General features: G+C 38.8%; 1 protein-coding gene across 3 annotated transcripts in view; it reads right to left on the reverse strand.

Moving 5' to 3' along the window:
* Window positions 1-20,513, reverse strand: part of GRIN3A (glutamate ionotropic receptor NMDA type subunit 3A) — a 145,711-nt gene that overhangs the window by 42,154 nt on the left and 83,044 nt on the right. For all 3 annotated transcript variants that reach the window (XM_032478096.1, XM_032478098.1, XM_032478097.1), the window contains one exon: window positions 3,233-3,378. In XM_032478096.1, coding sequence (XP_032333987.1) covers window positions 3,233-3,378 — 146 coding nt within the window. The remainder of the gene's footprint in view (window positions 1-3,232; window positions 3,379-20,513) is intronic.

The following is a 20,513-nucleotide window of genomic DNA, read 5'->3' on the forward strand; positions in this document are numbered from 1 at the left end:
CTTAGAAAGGGAGGAAGGAAGGAGGAGTTTCAAAGGGACTGTTTAAGGCGTATACAATGACTCCCGCTTTTAACCACCTCAAGTTCTTTTTGGAAAGGTATAGGACATACAATCCATTTAATAAAGGCTTTCTGACCCTCAGGGCTGACCAAACAACTGGGCAAAGGGAACAACTCCTCTTTATTTCATCTGGCTTCACTCATTCCTCTCTTAGAGCCAAAAATGAGGCTGTTGGAATTCAATACAGAGGAGTAGCTTCTAAACTCAGAGAAGAGCATGGCTAGGGCCCATCAAAAGTCTAAAAGAGAAGGAAACCCCTAGACACCTCTAAGATTCATCACTGGGCAGGAAGTAACTCTTTGATGGCTTTGTTGGAGCCACACATGGACACATATTAAGTAGGTCAAATTCCCTTCTTGGTCCCGCTGACTATTGCTTCCTCTTTCTACTCTTCCAGGAAATGAAAAGGCCAATTCAAAAGCATCCCCTTTTCCAGGGGTATAGGATTTAAGTTACAATGAGGCCTATGTTTAACTTCTACCAAAATGAAAAACATCTCCCAGTTCCAAGGCTGTGAGAAGCTTCACAAAGGGCTGGGGATGTGAATTTTTCTCCTAGAAGCTGAGGATAAGGAACCTTAACAGAATCCTGGCAATAAAATAACCGTCAAGCTGCAAGACGTTTCTCCAAAGTTTTACTCTCACAGTAGCAAAATGTACCTTGGAAACTAAATATCAAGTTATCATTTACCAGTACTCTGCAAATATTTGTGGTAGCAAGAACAATAGAACACTGGGGTTCAGTTTTTCTAACTAGTAATTCCTTAGGTCCACCTCAGTGGTATCCTTAAGTGACTACTCATGATTTTGAATTGCAAGTGAAGTTAGCTACGACAGGTCTCTATTGCATAGAAAGGCAAGAAGTGATTAGCTCACAGACTCCCTTGGGGCCCTGAGTCACTGGTGAGGAAGTGGCCAGGTGTGATGCAGGTATAAGGAGCTTCAAGACTAGCTTAATTATCCTCATAGTTGGCAAGGCTTCCAATTGTTTCTCCCATGATAAAATCATGCTGTCTTTTTGAGCATTCATTTAATAACATATACACCACCAGTCATATGTAAACATACTAAAAGAAATTAATATTTTAATAGGGATTCATTATTAGAATACGGTCACCTTAGGAATCAGGGCCCTAAGTGAGCAGGACTCAGCCCAGGGGAGTTTTGATGGGAGAGGGCAGGAACAGGTTTAACACAGAAACCTGTCTTTACAGGTGACTCCAGGGCTGTGCCCTGCAGGTCAAAGCTCTAGGATGGCAGGAGGTAACTTGAGGACTTTGGCTGTTTGGAGTGGTGGCTAAGAGTATAGGCCGTGCCTGGGCCAAAAGTGGAGAAAGACGCCCAGATACAGACAGGAGGGGGCACTAGTGAAAGCTCTATATTCCAATTTCACCTCAATCAGTGAGTCACCCGGTGAGCTTGTTAAAATGCGGATTCTGGGATGGGTGCTGCCTGGAACACGGATGCTGCTGGAAGAACATGGACTGTTCTTTGAACATCAAGGACCTACTTTCCTGTTACAGTTTTTAGACTAGCCTGCAGCAGTGGCTGGATTCTAGAGACCTGGTCCTAGTCTTGACTCTGCCACTTGCTAGCTGTATTTCCCTAGATAATTTGCTTCTTTTCAGACTCAGTATCTTCATCTGTGCCTGCTTTCCTAACGATAACTTCTCTCCAGGCTAGAGTGCGGCCAACTCTGAGCACTGGGGTCTTCTTGGTGAAGCCTCCAGAATAAACAAATAAATACCCTGAGTGGAGTGAAACTGGGGACTGCAGCAGTGGCTTGTCTCACCCTTTCACACAGCCAGAAGGGCCCAGTTTGCCAGCCATTACTATTTAGTGGAGAGCCATCGCTATCTCACTGACATCTTATTCTTTCTCTCAGCCATGAATCTGCCTAAAGGAGAGAATACAGAACAGGAGCTGGGAGGCAAAGGAGCACCAAACTCTGTGTGAGAGAGGGACTCTAATGTTTCAATGTCCTTGCAAAATTAAAAGTGCCATTTCATACTGCTTCAATACCATATATAACTTTGCAGATCTAAGAGCACATGGCTTCCTCTCTAGCTAAGTCCATAAAATTGTTTTAGGAGCTGATTACTAGAGCTCTTGAGAAATACAGAGGCTTTATGTTCCAAAAATTATTTTTTTCTCTTCTTTCTTAAAAAAAATTTGAGGGGAGAGAAGGGTATATAGCTCAGTGGTAGAGCACATGCTTAGCATGCATGAGGTCCTGGGCTCAATCTCCAGTACCTACATTAAAATAAATAAATAAATAAACCTAGTTTACCACCCCCCCCCAACCAAAGAGAAAGATTTTTAAAAATAAAATAAAAAATGATAAGAAAAAAATTTTGAGGTGCCAGTTCTGCTGTCCATTGGCGAGGTTATTGTGGTTGAAGATACCAGTTTCCAGTGCTGCACAATTCTAGGGATTGGAGTTTGAATGTATGTCATTGTCCTGAGACCATCAGGGAGGAAGGAGAGGACTGCTCCCTGCATGCTGTGGTGCTTATCAGGAGCCATGCATCCCCTTATCCCAGGCAGACTAGATTGGGCAGATCTGTAAGAGCACCACCCTCCTTTGCATTCAGCTTCACTGAATCACAGGCTCTGCTAATCTGCCATGGCAGTGTGATTGCTCTTGATTGCTTCTCATAAATTCTGATGAGAAGGATGCTGGCATGGGAATCATTGTCTTTTATCTTATTTCTTTTCTACAGGATATCTCTAAGATAAATTCCATTTCCTTGTGGCAAGAGGAGACAGTCCATGGGGTTAGAGACTCACTGTGAAGGAAAGGGTTGCTTTGGGACACTTTATCCTCTGGCCACATTCCCTGAGTGTTTGATCATTTCAGCAGCATTGTTTTCCCAAGTGATATCAAGCCAACATTTACTTCCCCCACCATCTGCTACACTAATGACCCCACTGGCACTTTGATCAAAGCTACTGCCAACTTGGGACTGTGTAGGTAACTAGTAATCTAGGTCACATAATTAAACGCACACTCATTCCATACTGCCTCCTGGATCTCACACAGTGTGAGGTATTACTGAACACATAATGGATATATTTAGCTATCATTTTAAAGAAAAACAACTAACACTACATCAGTAGCTGAGAATTCTCTCCCAGTGAGAACTTTATGGACCCAGGAGGTTGACACTCACTTCAGATATTCCACTCCATCCAGGGTGGCTGGTACATTGTACCTTCTCATATACTCATGCATCTCTGGGAAGCTTTGCCTCACATAATCTTCAGCACTGCTTTCCCGGACAGTTCCAAAGCGGAAGCCTTGGGAGGGATGATGTAGCTAAGAGCAGAAAAAGAAATGTCTTTAATATAAATTATTCTTAGAATTGGTTTCAAAATTTTCTTGTTCCATCGTTCTTTGGAATCTAATAATGATTTGGGAGTTTTCAAACATACACAGCTATAAACACAAATTACTATGTGTCGACATAGGTATATGCTTTTTCATATCAGCTTTCACATAAGTAATTGTTCTAGCTTCAGAAGCAAACAGACAGAAACAAACAGAAAATACAAAAAAAACTTTCTTCTTTATACTGAGAAGCTGTCAGAATTCTTTAGAACTATAAAATGGCATGTAGAATTGGCTTTGTTATTATAAATTGCGTATCAGACAAATCATAAAGGTAAGATAATAAATTAAAGATTTGTGTCCCTCCTTGGTTAGAACTATGCAAAGGCCAAATTAAAATCCTGCATCCTGAGATTAAAATATACGTGACCCAAAATAGTGAACATATCTCTTTTATGCTTATTGATCTTTATGCTGTAGTATATTTTAAGTTTGTTGAGTTTATTTTTGGTGTAGTTATGAAATGATCTCTTTCTTTTAAATAACTCTATTATCCAGTGCTGAGTCATGCTGTATATTTGCTCAAATGGAATGATATGTAAGATAATTAGGAGCAACAGAGAAGGGTAGCAGAAGTAGACCGTGTAATGTCATCGTCCGCCGGGATGCAACACCTCACGGCGGGGAGAGGCAGTGCCCTGGGAGTCCTGCAGAGGCTTTCTGTCACTAAGGATAATAAAGATGCAGCACATGAAACAGTGATATTCAGGGAACTTGTACAGAAGTGTTAATATAGAATCTGACTTATTTCAAATATCAAAATGAATTGGGGTTGGTCTGAATTGTGAAGGTAGTTGAATGCCCTGTAGTCAGCATTATCTTAGGGATTATACTTCTCCACAACTGTAAAATTTCCCATTTTTTTGTTCTGCTTCATGTTAACATATTTGATATCATTGGCTCTAACCTGAAGCCCTGGAGACAGGAATCCATGGGTGGGCTTCATGAAGTTTATAAGCTCCTGAACTTTTCTAGGTGACCTTTTATATAAATGCAAGTTTGTAATTTTCTTCTATAAGGGAGAGTGCTGACTTTCATTTTTTAATAATTAGGTTTTCAAGTTGTTCACAACCCCCAAAGGTTAAGAACTCACCGAATATGGTAACCAATAACTTATATTTGAAGATTAATTAGTTTTGACACACACTAAAGTTGTAACAACATGGCAATAGTTAAATAAATTATATGGCACATCCTTATAGAATTTTATCTAATGTATAAATGTTTGCAAAGCATATTTAGTAAAACAAATGCTAGTATAACAAATGGAGAAAAAGCTTTTGTATGGTATGATCAAAATTAAATATGTATATAGTTATTTTATATTCTATGATTCCCCTACATTTATCATATATATAAACATGCACACACACCTTGGAAGAAAATATATCAAGATATTAACAATGATAGTCCTACTGGTGGTGAACTATGGGTGTATTTATTTATTTATTTATAGATTGTCTACAGAAACATGCCTCATGTTTGTAAGTAAAGAAAAACTTTAGTTCACAATCAGAGAAATAAATCACTCAATTTATTCAATATTTATTGGGGACCTATTGTACAACTTTCAGCGTTACTGGGGCCACAAAGGTAAATACCTGCAATCTGCCACACAGGGACTCAGCACCTGGTCTGGGACATTTCTTTGGTACTCCACTGCTGAGTAGGTGATATGGCATACCTTTGTGTCTAATATAATTGTTCCATACACTGAACAAATTCTAATGTTTCACACCAGCATAACCTTAATGAGGCATCAGTAGTAACAATAGCCAACATTTATTGAGTATTACGTGCCAAACACGATGTTTAGGCCTTTACCTGCATTGTCTTGTTTAATCCTCATAACAGCTTCATGAAGAGGTCACTATTATTACTTCCTTTCTAAAGATTAGTCAACTGGAGCTCTGAGAAATGTAGTAACTGGCATAAGATCACAGCAGGGACTGGATTAGAACAAGTCTGATTTTAAAGACCATGCTATTATCGACCACATCACCTTGCATTCCAGCTCATGGCAGCAAATGGAGAGAAGATACTTATTAGAATGAATGCACTAGTCTTTTAAAATATTCTCCTTAAGACTTAGACTCCCTTGCTTGAGCTAGGCAAATTTATCAGCATTCTGTCTGTCCAAACCTATCCATTTTTTAAGACCTAGCTCAAGACTTTCTATATGAAGTCTTTGGTCTTATCTAGCTTCACCCTCCTATTAAAAAAAAAAAACACCAAAAAAAATTTACTGCTTATTTATCTGTGCTGATAGAGTGCCTTATACATACAAAATAGGTAGGCTAGGTACTTTTTCAACCATCTTTCACACTTTCGATACATATCTCCTTTGAACCTCCCAAGAAACTTACAAGGTATTTCTATTATCTTCTTTTTATAGATGAAGAAACTAAAGATTAGGAAGTTTGTCATTTGCCCAATGTTACAGAGCTAGTAAACAGTGGACCTAGGATTTCAGCCCAGGAAGTGTGACAGAAAAGAGTGAGTTTTCAATACCGTGAACACTATGTCATACTGACTCTGTCATACTGACTCTGTCATACTGACTCTGGATCTGGTCATTACAAAAGCAAAACCTGCTAGTTATGTGCCAGGAAGTGAATAAGGGCTTTGCACATTTTGAATTCTCACAATAATCTGGCAAGGCAGATATTATTTTCTTCTTTTACAGGATTGAGATGCTGAGTTTCAGGTAAAGTAACAATAGAATTCTCACAGTTAGCCATTAGCAAGATTCAGGCCATGTTCTTTTCCCTACCATGTTTCATTCACTTGTGTACCACAGTTATGACACTTGGCACCTGGTAGATGCTCTATACATGTGTGTCAAATCTATTAACTTTAATTAATTAATTTTAACTTCTCTTCATCCTTCTACTCTCAGTTCAGCCATCACTTACCTAACTTGCTGTCTATGCCGGATCCTCCTTTCCTCAGCCCTCAGAATACACATTCCTTTCTTTTGTAGAACTTAATCACAGTTGCACTTTTAAAATTTAATTATGTAATAGCTTAATGTCTAGACTTTCAGCTTCTTCACTGGACTGGAAGCTCTATGTAAAACACTTAATTAACTGTTGTATTCCAGTGCCTTTCATCATGTAGTTGCTCAATAATATGCTTGATGAATAACTGAAGATTCTCTGAACCCAGAGGGAGATGAGAGCTTTGTCATCCCACGTAGCACAAAAAAGGGGTTAACAATATAGCTTAAAACTCAAGCTTCTGAAATGAACCCCTCTTTTAAGGTAAAGGAATCTTAGGTTGGTCATTAAAATATTTTTGTCTTATGAAAAGAATCCCTCTCAGAAGCCCATTTTCTCACACGAGGCTGTGGCAATAATTTTATGGCCCATGAACTATTTCCAGACAAACTCTGGGCCTCTTCGATTTGCTGAGTGCATCACTACAGCACTTCTTCCTAAGACACTGGAAGGAGCTGTGGACCAGCCAGCAGATCCAGGCTTGGAATTCCAGTGGAGGACCAGCCCTTTGTGTGTCCTCCTTTCCACACTTTTCTGCTGCCTTTTGCTCCTGGCCTCCCACATCTCTCTAGTATGGCTCTCATGCCTGTGAAGGGAGCAGTTTTGAGGTTTTGAGAATGTAAAGTTCCTTTATTAACATAAATAACCAGATCCCAGGGGAGAAAGCATTTTGTTAGCCTGACAGGGACCCCACTCTAACATGGAGATGTACTACAAACACTGTCACTTCTCCAGTCCCAGCCACTCTTGTTTCTGCCCTCTGCACATTCCCTCTCTTCCCCTCCAGTCCAGTCAGGGTCATCTTCCTAGAGCCCACACGTGTCATGCCACCTGTCAGTGGTTACCCCCTGCCCTTGGGACGAAGTTGTAACTCCTCACATGGCCTCAGCATATCTTGGTCCTGCCCGCTTCTCTCCAGCCTCATCTCCTCACTCTCACCCTGGGCCAGCTTAGCCAGTTCTCTCAGTTCTTCCAGAGACCCCTAGATTAGACCACTTCTAACACCCTCCCATTGTACCCTGCAATTTCACATAGTATTAGAAACACTTGGGATTATTTGTTCAATGTCCACTTTTCCTGCTAGTTTGTAAGTTTCCACGAGGGTAGGGCCCATGCCTGCCTCACTCGTGTAGTCTTGTGTTCTCAACAACTGTTAGCTGCTATTACTAACATCATCATCACTATCCTCATCATGATGCAGCAAACCCAGTGCTTGGTACCCAGTAGATGCTTGATAAGTATGAGTGTAATAAATAATCTTTATTAATACAAAATTCTTAGGTTAGACACACCTACACATTTGATACTTCTCTCACACTTCATGTTGCCTCTCTTTCCCTTTAAGTATTAAATTTTTCTTTAATTCTTATCTTAATTCTTTCAAAACAATATATTCTTTTTTATTTCTGTGTGTGAGATTCTAAATAAAAAAAAAAAAAGAACTGGCTACTCAGTAATCACGGAATAATAGAATCAGAAAAGGGATCTAAGAAACTATTGACGCAACCCGATGGACTAGCATAGTCCGTCCTGTGTGTTCATGTGGTGTGTAATTCAAACAGCCAAGGACGTCAGAAAGCCTGCACCCAGGAGGGGGGATAAACGTATACAAGGAGCTGAAGCAGTTGAGCTGCATTACAAGCATCACCAGGAAGTCCCAGAGAGAAATATTTCTTTCAAGTTTCAGCTAAATATTTCACCGCCTCTTCCAATTCTGTTTATATTTGTGCCAGCCTCTTCAGGCCTTGGGGAAATATGTAAGGTTAAACTACCGATTTGTATGTGAATTGTTCAGTATTAATGGAATACTGAACTCTGCCCAGAGCACCTGCGTAGAGAATAATCAGATAGACACTTCGCAGAAAGCAGAGAAGTGGCTCAAAACAAAACGGGAGCGAACTCAAGAAATAATCAAGCTGCTGTGTCCATGGTAGATGGGATGATTTAGATTCAAAAACAATTTCAATGTTGAATATTTTTATTTGAGATCTACATTATATTTATCTGAGATTGTTACTTAAATATGAATGAAAGGTAATCACTAGACCTGGTATGATGTCCTTTGGAGCTGAGTGGAAAGGGCCATTCTTAACTTGACCAATGGAACAGGGTATACTATGTATTGGGACCATAGCTCAATATTTTATTCACTTAAACCTATGGACTCTATAATATAGGGTGGTCTCATAGTTCAGAGGGGCTTTGAAAGTCATCTACTCAAGTTGTCCAGTGATGCCTGAATCCTTTATAGCAAAGCTAAATATGCTACCTGGAGTTTCTTCAAAATGTGGACTCTGATTCATTAGATCTAGGTTGGAGCTTGAGAGTCTGCATTTCTAACAAGCTCCCAGTTGATACCTTGGTTCACGGACCAGACTTCAAGTAGCAAGACTTTATTTATAGCACTACTATTAAGTGCCTGTTAAGTCTCTGCTTGAATATCTCCAGTGACAAGGAAATCACGCCTCTTGAAGTATATTTTCTGATATAGGAAGGAAGACTTAGTGTCCCACACAACCAATCTATCTATTTGAATATGCAATAATAACGATGATAGTAATAATGATGATGATGATGATGAAATAACATAATATTTTCAAATATTTACTATATGCTAACACACTTAAGTCTAATGAGATTGCTACTTTTATTTTTTTTAGTATTACATATGAAGAATTGAGATTCAGGGAGCACACTGTCTAAGCAGAAATAGATAAATTAAAATTTGAATCTGACTCTGTCAGACTTGAAGCCCTTACTCTTATCTGGCACTACATTCTGTCTTTATAGACTTGTATTATCATCCAATTTTGGGGGATGACTTTAAATAATACGTACCTGTCTGTGCTACAATTTCAAAATCATTTTGGTTATTATAGATGTGGCCATATAATTTATATTGTAAACTAGGACATGTCTTTAAAAGGGGACACTACTGATTGTTAGAGAGACAACGGACACTAAGACTGTCCCCAGCAAACAGGGATACATGTTCACTGAGTTACCACTCACTCTGTGAACATTAGAAAATAGAAAAAATGAGGCTGGAAATAATGTTCCTGAGACTTACCCAATGTTTCTTTAGTGTAAATTACTGAGTAAATTTTTTATCACAGTATTTTTTCCTTGTTATTCCCATTTTCTTCTACATAAGCTAGGTTCTCCATTTTTAAAATTTAAATTTTATTTTTTCATTGAAGTATAGTTGATGTATAATATATATGTTATAGGTGTACAATACAGTGATTCACAATTTTTACTGCCTCTCTTTATTTTCAGTCTGAGGCCCTCTATGTTAGGTCAGCTAATCTCTCTAGTCAGCAACATTCTTTGACATCATGTTTGATTTATATAAGCTGCAGCCCAGGTCTGTCTGACAACCTGAGTCATTGCATCAAATCCCTTGTATAGATGAGGGGTTAGCAAAGTATGCCTCATGGGCTGAAGCCAGCCTGCCACCTGTTTTTGTGAATCAAGTGTCATTGGAACACAGCCATGCCCAAGCATTTATACATCTATGGTTGCTTTTGTACTACAATGGTGGAGTTGCACAGGTGTGAAAGAGACTATATGGATTCGCAAAGCCTGAAATATTTACTATTTGGCTTAAACAGAAAATGCTTGCTGGCCCCTGTTATCAATTATTGTTAGACAATAATTGATCTAACAAGTCTTTTGACTCCAACACTTTAAATTTTCCTCTCTATTCTAAAATTCTAATGGTCAATTAAGAGATGCCAACTCTGGAGGTGAATAAACAGAGGTAGATTTGATAAATCTCAGCAGGCTTCCTGGCACTGCCCCAATTTAGGCTTTAACCTGGTGGCACATCTCATTTGTAGCTTCTGGAGTATCAACCTCCCAACAGGAGGTCTGGACCACAGCCCTTCATTTCTTTCTAGGACCAGTAATAGGAAAGCTCTGGTCACAACATTTCAAAATTGAAGCAGTTTTATGATGTTGCACTAATTCTACATTTAATTTTAACTCCCAGGGGAAGGTGCTATTGGAGCAGCCTCCACAGGCCTAAAGTTATGAGAACTGGCCAGTGACACACCTACTCACTCTAGCTGGGTTATTTCTTCATGTTGTCAAACAAAAATTGGCACTGGCCATCTGCCTCTATGAGGACTGAATCACGTTGGCACTTGCCATCTGCCTCTGCTTGGATTAAATCACGAGCCACTGTAGTCACTGATCTCCAACACTCCCTGCAAGGAGCTCAGGATGGAGATCAGGACAGAGGCACTCTGTGCTCTGGGAAAAACTGGCAGAACAGGCCTTCAGATAGTTAGGAGGGGAGGATTTTATGAGCCCAAATTCCCTGTGTCTCCTCATATCTAGAAAAGCACTAAAATCATTAACAGTGACATCTGCTCCTCGTGACTAGCAGCAAGCCTCTGCCTAAATGTGTGCAGACTGCACGCACCCCGCTTCACTGCAATCATGTATAATACCGAGTTTCCCCCTGCACCTTCAGAGCAGTTCCTCAGCGCTCTCAGATGCTGTCTCCTGGGCTACAGTCCTCATTTTGCCCCAAATAAAACTTAACTCACAACTCTCACGTTGTGTGGTTTTATTTCAGTCGACAGTTTCATCCTCTTCTTTGCCACCCTCCTCCATTCCTCAACCTTTTGTTGCAGATTTTGTGTATCTGCCCTCTCATCAAAGCTGGAGTTAATCATTATTTCTATATTATTTCTTCCATCATTTTAATAACAGTAATAGCTAATCCTTATTGGATGTCTCCTTTAATCCAGACACTGTGCCAATATCTTAAATTCATCACTTCATTTAATCCTCATAGCATCTTTTTCTGGTACATATATTCATTATCTCCATTTCCAAGATGGGTGGGGCGGGAGGGGCTGAATCCTGAATTGGTTAAGCAACTTGCCCAAGGCCACACAACCAGAAAGTGGCAGATCAAGGAACTGGATCCAGAAACCTGAGAACTTGCACTATTAATCTCTAGTTTATACCACCTTCAGGAAAGATTCTTCTTCCTCAAGCTATAGATTAAACAGGCATTCTTCAACCCTTATGGTCAATTTAATTCAAACAACTAGTGCCAGCTTAAAGAAAGAAGACAAAGAGCCCATTCCCTCAGGGTTTTTAAACAAGGTGTTTATCACAGTTATAGCAACAGCATCAAAGCCAGCAACATTTGAACTGTGCTGTTTACAAAATTCATTCACGCATATTATTCCATTCATGAGGCACAAGCAGTCTGATGGTTTCTCTGTTCTATTCATAAAAGGTTAAAAACAAGCCAGAAGGATTGGCCAAGCTCCCTAAAACAAGCACATTCATACTGAATTCCCTGGAGGTCAAATACCTGTGCTCCATACCTAGCAGTCTTGGGAGTGGTAGCGGGAAAACTGAGCCCTCCCTGCTCCTTCCTCTCTGCCAGCATCACCACATCCTCACACACATCTTGCTGCTACACTGGCCATCTTAAATGCTTCTTTCCACTGTACCTGGGTTACAGGTGGGGGCTAGGGACTGAACTTAAAAAGAGATGTTAAAGTTGGAGAGGCTATAAAAATAAGGAGTCCAGGCTGTAGGAAAGGTGAGTTGCTGGAGGAGATGCTAGAGATCATTTTGTCCATTCAGTTATTTTTATAGATAATAATACAGGTAGCTTGCACTTATTAAGAATGCCCAATGTGTCAAGACTGTGCTAAAACCTTAACATGGATTATATACTTTTAAGCCTCATAGCAATCCTATGAGGTATTTATTATCATGTCCAACTTTCACACAGGAAATAAGGTTTGAATTTGAATAACTGGCCCAAGATCGCTCAGCCAATAAGTGTATAGGAAGGTTCTGAACTCAGTTGGACGGCAGATTCTCTGTATGTAAACATTCCGCTGTACTATTCTCCCATCTATACAATAAGGAAGGAGACTGAGTGAGGCTCGTGATGAAAAAGGTAAAGAAGGGACTCATTCTAGGTCACACAGATAATGCAGAAGTGAGCTTGAAAAACCCTAACTCAGGCCCAAATATAATCCTGTTGAATGTATAATGCCCTCTCCAAATGAGTATGGCTGATAAAAATACTTGTCCTTTATAGTATGCTATGTTCAACAACACTTCCCCATATTCTATTTATGAAACCGTAAGTTTTCAGTCTTTACGTCCTTCTCCAAAAAAATAATTTCCTGAATCAAGTTTGCTCAGCAACATCCATGCAATGGCACTGCGGTACTCATTAACTAGAAGGACTCTGGAAGATCTTGGTATCTCTTTGTCTAATGGATAGTCACACAAGGGTAGGGCCCATTATCATGGCCTTTATAGCGTCTAAAGGCTAGACTCTATAGGATTTCTACAGAGGAGTTAAAGCTATTCTGCTACAAATGGTCTATCTATGCCTTTGTTGACTGTTTCTTTCATTCAAATCATTTTGTTTTGCTTCTTCTCTGACCCTGGTCTCAATGCATTACTCTATCTGGAGCAGCCTATTCTTTTCAGTTCACTGAGACTATTCCAATTGTTCAAAATCCCCTTCAGATCCCATTTTATGCTGTGTGATCTTGTGGAGCTAAGTCTATTTCTCTCAACACCACTGGTGTTGCCAAACACAGAGAGAAGCATGGAATAATTACAATCACAATGTTGGTAGTGACAATAATGACGATGTAGCTCCCCATGTGCCAGGCCTTGTTTAAATGCTTAGGACATACTAACTTTTAAAATTCTTAAAACAATCCTATGAGGTTGATTCTACCGTTATGTCCATTTTGTAGAGGAGCATCCTGAGGCACTGAGCAAACTAATTTGTCTAAGCTTATGGAGCCAGTAAATGACAGAGCTGGGTAACCCGTGTGGCTCTTTTATTTATACTCTTGACTACCATAATACATAGTACAAAAGTGTTTGGCTTTACCAGCTATTCCCTTAATTGCTGTGAATTCAGTTCCCTTATACGCAAAATGGCAAACTGAAAGAGCTCAGCCATTGTGTATGCAGCCCAACAGCCAATTGGAGGAGCGAAACAAGTCCCTAAGAACCTCTTAATACTAGTAGCTATCTACTGTGTTGATTACATGCATGGCCCTCCACACTCATCATCTCATTCTGGCCTCCCTATATCCCTATTGACAGCTCTAGTTCATGGCTGGGGAAAATGAAGCTTAGAGACATAATACGACTTTCCCCAGACCCTTCAACCCCTGTGGTTGTTAGACTGACTTATCAATTGACTCTAGAACCCAACTACAGGTAAGATATTGTCTTAATGGGATTTTCAAAAGTAATTATGATCACAATGCAATTACTTTAGAACCATAATCCCTCTAATGATATGATTCCACTGCCAGTGGCAGAACTGAGGTTTGAACCAGGTCAGCTGAAGCCAGAACTGACACCTCAGGGAAAGGATTTCTTTAAGCTCATGGCATCAGTATAACCCTGCCTTTTTGTTTATATAATTGACTTGCTATCCAGCCAAACTTTAGGGTGAAAAATGAACTGTGGACTGTGGAGCTTAGGCTTCTCAGCTGAGTCATTGCCCATCACCAGCAGTCCTGTACCCTGAAGACTGAGCAGGCAGTAAGGTCCTTGCTGAACCTAGACTCAGCAATTCTGGGCTAATTAAATGCAAGTGAATGAAAACAGCTATAAATTTACCTGCAGTCTAGTGATGTAAGCTTTTTGGCACAACTCTACCCAGATCCTCATGGCATAAGAACTTGTTTTAAAGCCAGTTTTTATTTAAATAAAAATAACAGAAGAATTAAATATTAAAGCATGTCCAATTTGGCCTTCGTTTAGAATGGGTTGGATATAAAAGTACAGTTGAAGGTTTAGCCCAAAGGTCAGTAATCCCACAGCATGGACCCCAGGAAAGCAGCCTCTTAGGGAGCTGCTAAAGCAAAACATCAAACAAACAGAAAGACAAACTACTGAATAACAGTAAGAAGAAAAATCCTTTCCTCTTGCCTTAATTTTCTCTTAGGCTAGCCCTTGGTGGTGACTGGGGCTGTATCTAATAATTTTATTTGCCATGGCTGAATAGTCAATCTGTCTTTGCTCTAGACTGCTCAGGGAATCAGTGAGCGAGCCAGTATGATGGAGGGGCCCTCAAAGATTCAAGTATCTATTCTGAATAAATGCACTCAGGAGAAGATGCCTCCCCGGTTCCCTTCCTTCAGGGCAGCCCGCCTGCAGCATTGCTGCCAGCTTTTCCATTTGAGACCATCTCCCAGTTTATGGCTAAGCTCATGTTTGCTTATCTTTCCTTTCTGTTCAGCACATTTGTTCCTATTAAATGAATCACAAGAGCAGCACAACTAAAGTAGCATTTTTGCTTTGTGAGCCAAGCATCAGAGGATAGCAGTCAGCTGAGTTAAAGAGGCATTTTCTTTCTCCTTCTTTTGCAAATTTGAGAATTTTCATGCAGCAGTTAAAAAAAAACATGCAATGATTCATAAAGCCTGCAGTTGAGAAAAATAAGGATCAGCAAAATCAGGCAATCTGATCAAGATTAGACAGCTAAGTGGAACTGTGTCATACACACATTTAAGAGACTGAACTTGTGTGCTGCCTCCAGAACTTGACCTGAATGTAAGCTCTGCTTCCACTGCCCTGAGTAATTCTCAGAAAGAGTAGGAGCATGAAGTGAGGAATTTATAATTCATACGCAGAAGCTGGCTTGGTGCAACCTGGAAAAGCCAATCCAGGAACCTTCTCTAGTGACTAGATAGTAGCAGTAAATGCTGCATAAGTGTTTGATGAATGAATATGCCCAGAGTGTAAAGAAAAAACAAAAGTTAGGGGGCGGGGGGTGGGAAGGGATATATTGGGATTTCAAAATGTAGAACAGATAAACAAGATTATACTGTGTAGCACAGGGAAATATATACAAGATCTTATGGTAGCTCGCAGCGGAAAAAAAATGTGACAATGAATATATGTATGTTCATGTAAAATTGAAACATTGTGCTCTACATTGGAATTTGACACAATATTGTAAAATGACTATAACTCAACAAAAAAAAAGTTAATAAAAAAAGAAAAAGAAAAAACAAAAGTTGACTCAGAATCTAAAAGTTCATGATGTTAATTAATCTACACTGCGCTTAAAAAGACAAGTTACATATATCTCTTCAGTTCGGAAACGTAGTTGTAAGTGGAAGCTATTTGATTGTTTTAAGATCATCTGTTACATTGGTATACATTAAAAATAATAAAATATTTTTAACTAAAAATATTGATTTAAAAATTTGTTCACTTATTAAACTGAATTAACTCTTCCTCTTTTTTTGGTTCATGTTCTGACAGATAAACTTCAGATAAATGGGCTCATTTGCAAATAGAATTATAGAATGTTATTCTTAAGGTGATCTTAGAACTATTTAATTCATAATCGTTAATACGCAGATAAAGAAACTAGAGTTGATCAGGGTTAAATGACTAGCCCAAGCTCAAAGATTTGCTTATGGCGAAGCTGGGATAAGAACCTAGTTTCTTGAACTTTTGAGATTACATGAGTCATACAAATAAAAATAAAGTGTGACTGTGTAGAAATTGAAGGATGAAAAGCGAACAGAAACAACTCTGAATATCTGGGTCAATGATTAAGCTGCTGAAATGGAAAAACTAGTTTCCTTTTATGAAAAATTTTCAAAAATATTCATTTACTTAATGCCACAAATAACACATGAATCTCTTCTCACTGTAAAATGCAAATAGAAGTTTAATGGCATAAAACGTTATGGTATCTTTTCTTCCTTCCTGATTCTACTGCCTCCTCCAGAAGGGGTACTGTAGTGGTCATCATGAGTATTCCTGAGTTTACCTCACTGTCCAAGGGGCTGAATTTGGTATTCTGATGTTATTCTTTGATTACAGCCTGGAAAACGTTCTAGCCTTGTTTGAGACTACTGCTTTGCTTAACGAACATGAGATAGGAGTTTAAGCTTAAATGTGGGGCTAGCTGGTATGCAGGGCACAGAGTGACAGCAATCTCTTAGATTTCCATAGTAACTTTTCTATGTATTTGTCTATTTATTTTCAGCTAAAGACCTTCAAAAACACCTTGCATACATCTCCTCCCAACAACCCTGGGTGTCAGGAGGAAGGGATTGTTGTGTTCTTCATTTACAGAATAGGAAACCAAACTCTAGAGAGATTAACTGGGTACCGTCTAGTGGTTGTATTAATGGCTCCAACTCTTCTCCCCTCTTTGATTATCATCCTTTGCCATGTCACTGTGAGTGCCCTCCCTCTTTGACTCTGATTCTGGGCAGGTGACTTATTTTGGTCACTGGAATGTCAGCAGGTACGATGTAACAAGAGTCTTGGGAAAGTGCTCATACCTTTCTCCTGGTGCTACAGCCCTCTGCTACCATCGTGAGAAAGACATGCCTAGATTAGCCTGATGGAGGATGAGACATGTGGAGGTCACCTCAGCAAACATTAAAGCACCCCAAATCAGCCAACAGCCAGCTGTCCCCCAAATTCGTAAGTGAGTCCATACTAGATCAGCTGAACCTGGCAAACTTAGGAGCTATATAAACGTTTTTTTTTTGTCGTATGCCACTGATGTTTTGCGGTTGCTTGTTATGCAGCATTATTGTAGTAACAAGTAACAGATACAGTAGTAACAACTACAAATGAAGATCCAGAAATTTAACTAAGTCTCTGTCTCCACGCCTAGTGCTCATGTCATCTGGCCCAATGTTGCCTTTTTGCATTTGCACATGCTATTTATTACCTTTGCCTGGAATTTGCATTTCCATTCCTCCTATTCTTTCTTTAAAATACAGATTAGGTACCGGCTCCCTTTGGATGCCTTCTCTAATCTTCCCAAGAAAGAGTTAACTATCCCTGTGGGCGCCACTTCTCCCTTTTACATATTTTTATTATTTCATTAATCACATTATAGTGCAATTAGTTGTTTATTTGAATGTACTTCTGAAGGGAATATAATTTTCTTTGAATTCTTTTAAAAATCATCATAGTGCCTCATTAATATTTTTGGAATAATGTTAATTGATAGAAAGAAGAACATGAAAAAAGAAAAAAACAATTTCTTGCTGAATGATTTCAAGCATATTTTTGATTTGGTTTTGCCTGCCATCTAAATTAGTATTCCTAGGTCAGGTGAAGCCTCAAGAACAATGAATTCATTAATGCATTAAGTTAGCACATATATATCATATATACTGTGTACCAGGAAAGGTTCCCACTCCAATGGAGAAAAATGATCAACAAAAAGTAAACCAGATAATTACACAGTGATACATTAAAGAAAGGAAGAAAAAAATGGTACAATGAGATAGAAAGTCAGGTGAGGCAGTCAGGGACACTGAAAACCTCACTGGGCACTTAATGGTGAACACGCTTCCTTTCCTAGTTTTGCTGCAGGGTTTAATCTTAACTTGGTTATACATCTTCTGAGAACAAAAATTGGGTGTATTGTTCTTTATATCTTACACAGACTCTAAGCACAGAGAACAGCTTGCTGGCTGATTTATTAAATTCATTGTGTGTGTGTGTGTGTGGCGTCTTCCCTTCAGATTTTGAAATTTATGCTATTTGCTTGGAGGGTTATTATAAGCCTATAAATTCTTTAAATAAATTTCATATTCCTTGGTAATACTTCTGGGCTTCTTCTGAGATTTTCCATTTAGGAGTGGTCATAGGCTTTATTTTGAAGATCTATGTCAAAGCATAACTCCTCAGTGCCATGAATGTTGACTGTAATTCTTCCCAGAGAAGTCAAAGATGCAGTCAGTCTTGCTGTTAGAAGTAAGAAAACTAACTAGAGGGGATCCTCAGCCCTTATATTAGATATAATCTGTCCTTCTTCATTCATCTGGTCGTCTGGGATTATGGTCATATACAACTCTGGAAAATTACAGAGCACTGATACTGGCTGACCATTGTGCTCAGAGATTTTATATACATTATTTCATAATTGCATGAAGACAGTGCTATGAGTAGGTATTATTTTCATGTCTACTTCTTAGGTGAGGAATCTGAGGCTTGGAGTTTAACTAACTTGCTCAGGATCACAATGTCCAGTTGTGTGGCAGAGGCAAGATTCAAACACAAGTTTTCTGACTCGAAGCAAGGTTTAGAGAGCTTTCATTGTTTTTGCCCAGCAAATGCTTATCAAGTACCAGGCTCTGTACTGGGTTCTGGAAATACAAAGGTGATCAAAATGACATGAGGGCCGTTCTCATGAACCTCAGAATAAGAGAGGGAGAAGAGAAGATGAAAGAGTGGGTTTGAGGGGTTCTATGTAGTAGTTTGTCTATTTAGAAAAGCAAATTTTCATTGAATTCCCCAGAGAGACAGCAGTTCCCAACATTCTCTTTCCACCAAAGACACTGCCCCTTAGAGATGGAACTGACTGCTAATGGGTTGATTAGGGATCCCAGGCAGTATGCCTTATGCCATGCCCTGTGGCTGTCTGTGGTTTTTTTTTCTTTTTGTGCGTGTGTGTGGTTTTACATGCTTTTCCTGACCTCCTTGGACCAGGAACACCTGGGACTAGTTGGCTTTCCTATTTCCTTTCAAAGCAAACTGGCCGAGTAAACTTGTCTTTTATGAGGCTTGGTTTTCTATCAGCATTTAGTTTTTATGTATTCAAACTTTCCTCTAATATGCATAATTGCTGAAAGAAAAAGCTGTAGAACAGCCATGAATTATGGCTTTTAGGGGAATGAGCATTGCAGTTAATGTTGCAAGACAGCTTCCATTATAATCCTGTTTTCACATCTTTATGATTTTTTTAGGGGGGATGGAGGGGAGGTAGAATTTTTCTTTGAGCTAAAAATTTCCATGGTTTGACTCAGCCCAAGGTGATTTTCAAAAATGAAACATTTGCACAAATGTCTCCATTTATTTTTTGAGTTATTGTATTTGGAAAATGCTGTTCATTTTTTTCTCCAAGTATTAATGCATAAAAGATTCCAAGTATGAATGGCTATTGAAACTTCAGTCATCACATGCCACTTGTCTCAAGAATGACATGTGAGCAAGACTGTAAAAGAATTATAATTCCCCAAAGCTAGATTCTTTATATAACTATATTACAGCATTTAATGCAAAAGTGGTTAAAATATTTCATTATTTTTAGACTTACATTGCAATGCTTGGTTAGCACACAGCTTTTCAGAGTGGAAATAAAAATTTTGGTTACTTTTATTACTTTCGAATTTATGATGAACTCTAAAGTGAGAAAAGACATTTAAAAATAATTTATATACTTATTAAACTATAATAATTATCTAATTCTTTAGCTTAGGTCTGTTTTAAGTGTGTCTCTTGTAAATGACACATTCTTGAGACTTGTGAAAAAGTGAAGCCAACTTTCGGGGAGCAGAATTACTAATAATCATAAAACCAAAACCAATTCTTCCCATATCTGATGATCTCTATTTAGAATTTTGGCACATATGTAAGTGTTTTGCTCAACTGGTTTGTCTCTCTAATTTGTTTTTCCCTTCCACCTATTTTTGATACAGTTTGATATTCAGAAATATAATCTTTCTGTGTCCATTTTTTGTTTAATGTGTATGACTTTAGATAATTTATTTATATTTAACCTACATTAAAAGTCTACTGTCTGTACCTCATCACTGAGAAAATATGTATATTGGAAATACACATATGAATACAAATGAAAATTGTATTACACTGAAAGTTGATACAAATGAAAATTATATTATCACTGAAAATAATACAATTAACTGCTTGAAGTGATACTGAAATACTGCTGAGAAATGACTTACGCGGTCAGAACTCTTTCCAGGCTTTTCCACTTGGTGGCGATCTTTACGTTCTTCTCCCAAATGAATGACCTCTTTATTAGGTATATGTTTCACACTGAATAACCTCTTGGCCTCTTCTAGAATCTTGTACCTATTATTCTATTCAATACAATACTTTATGAGCTTATCGTCCTAATTAGTTACTCGTTGAATATTACCTCGTAGTCTTTAAATCTTATTCTTTTGTGACTGGAGATGAGGCATTTTATACAAAATGGCTTAGTGTTTTCTCATTGCAAATTCTGCTCTGGTACACACACACATGCAC

Source organism: Camelus ferus, chromosome 4 (assembly GCF_009834535.1).
Source record: "Camelus ferus isolate YT-003-E chromosome 4, BCGSAC_Cfer_1.0, whole genome shotgun sequence".
Taxonomy (NCBI): domain Eukaryota; kingdom Metazoa; phylum Chordata; class Mammalia; order Artiodactyla; family Camelidae; genus Camelus; species Camelus ferus.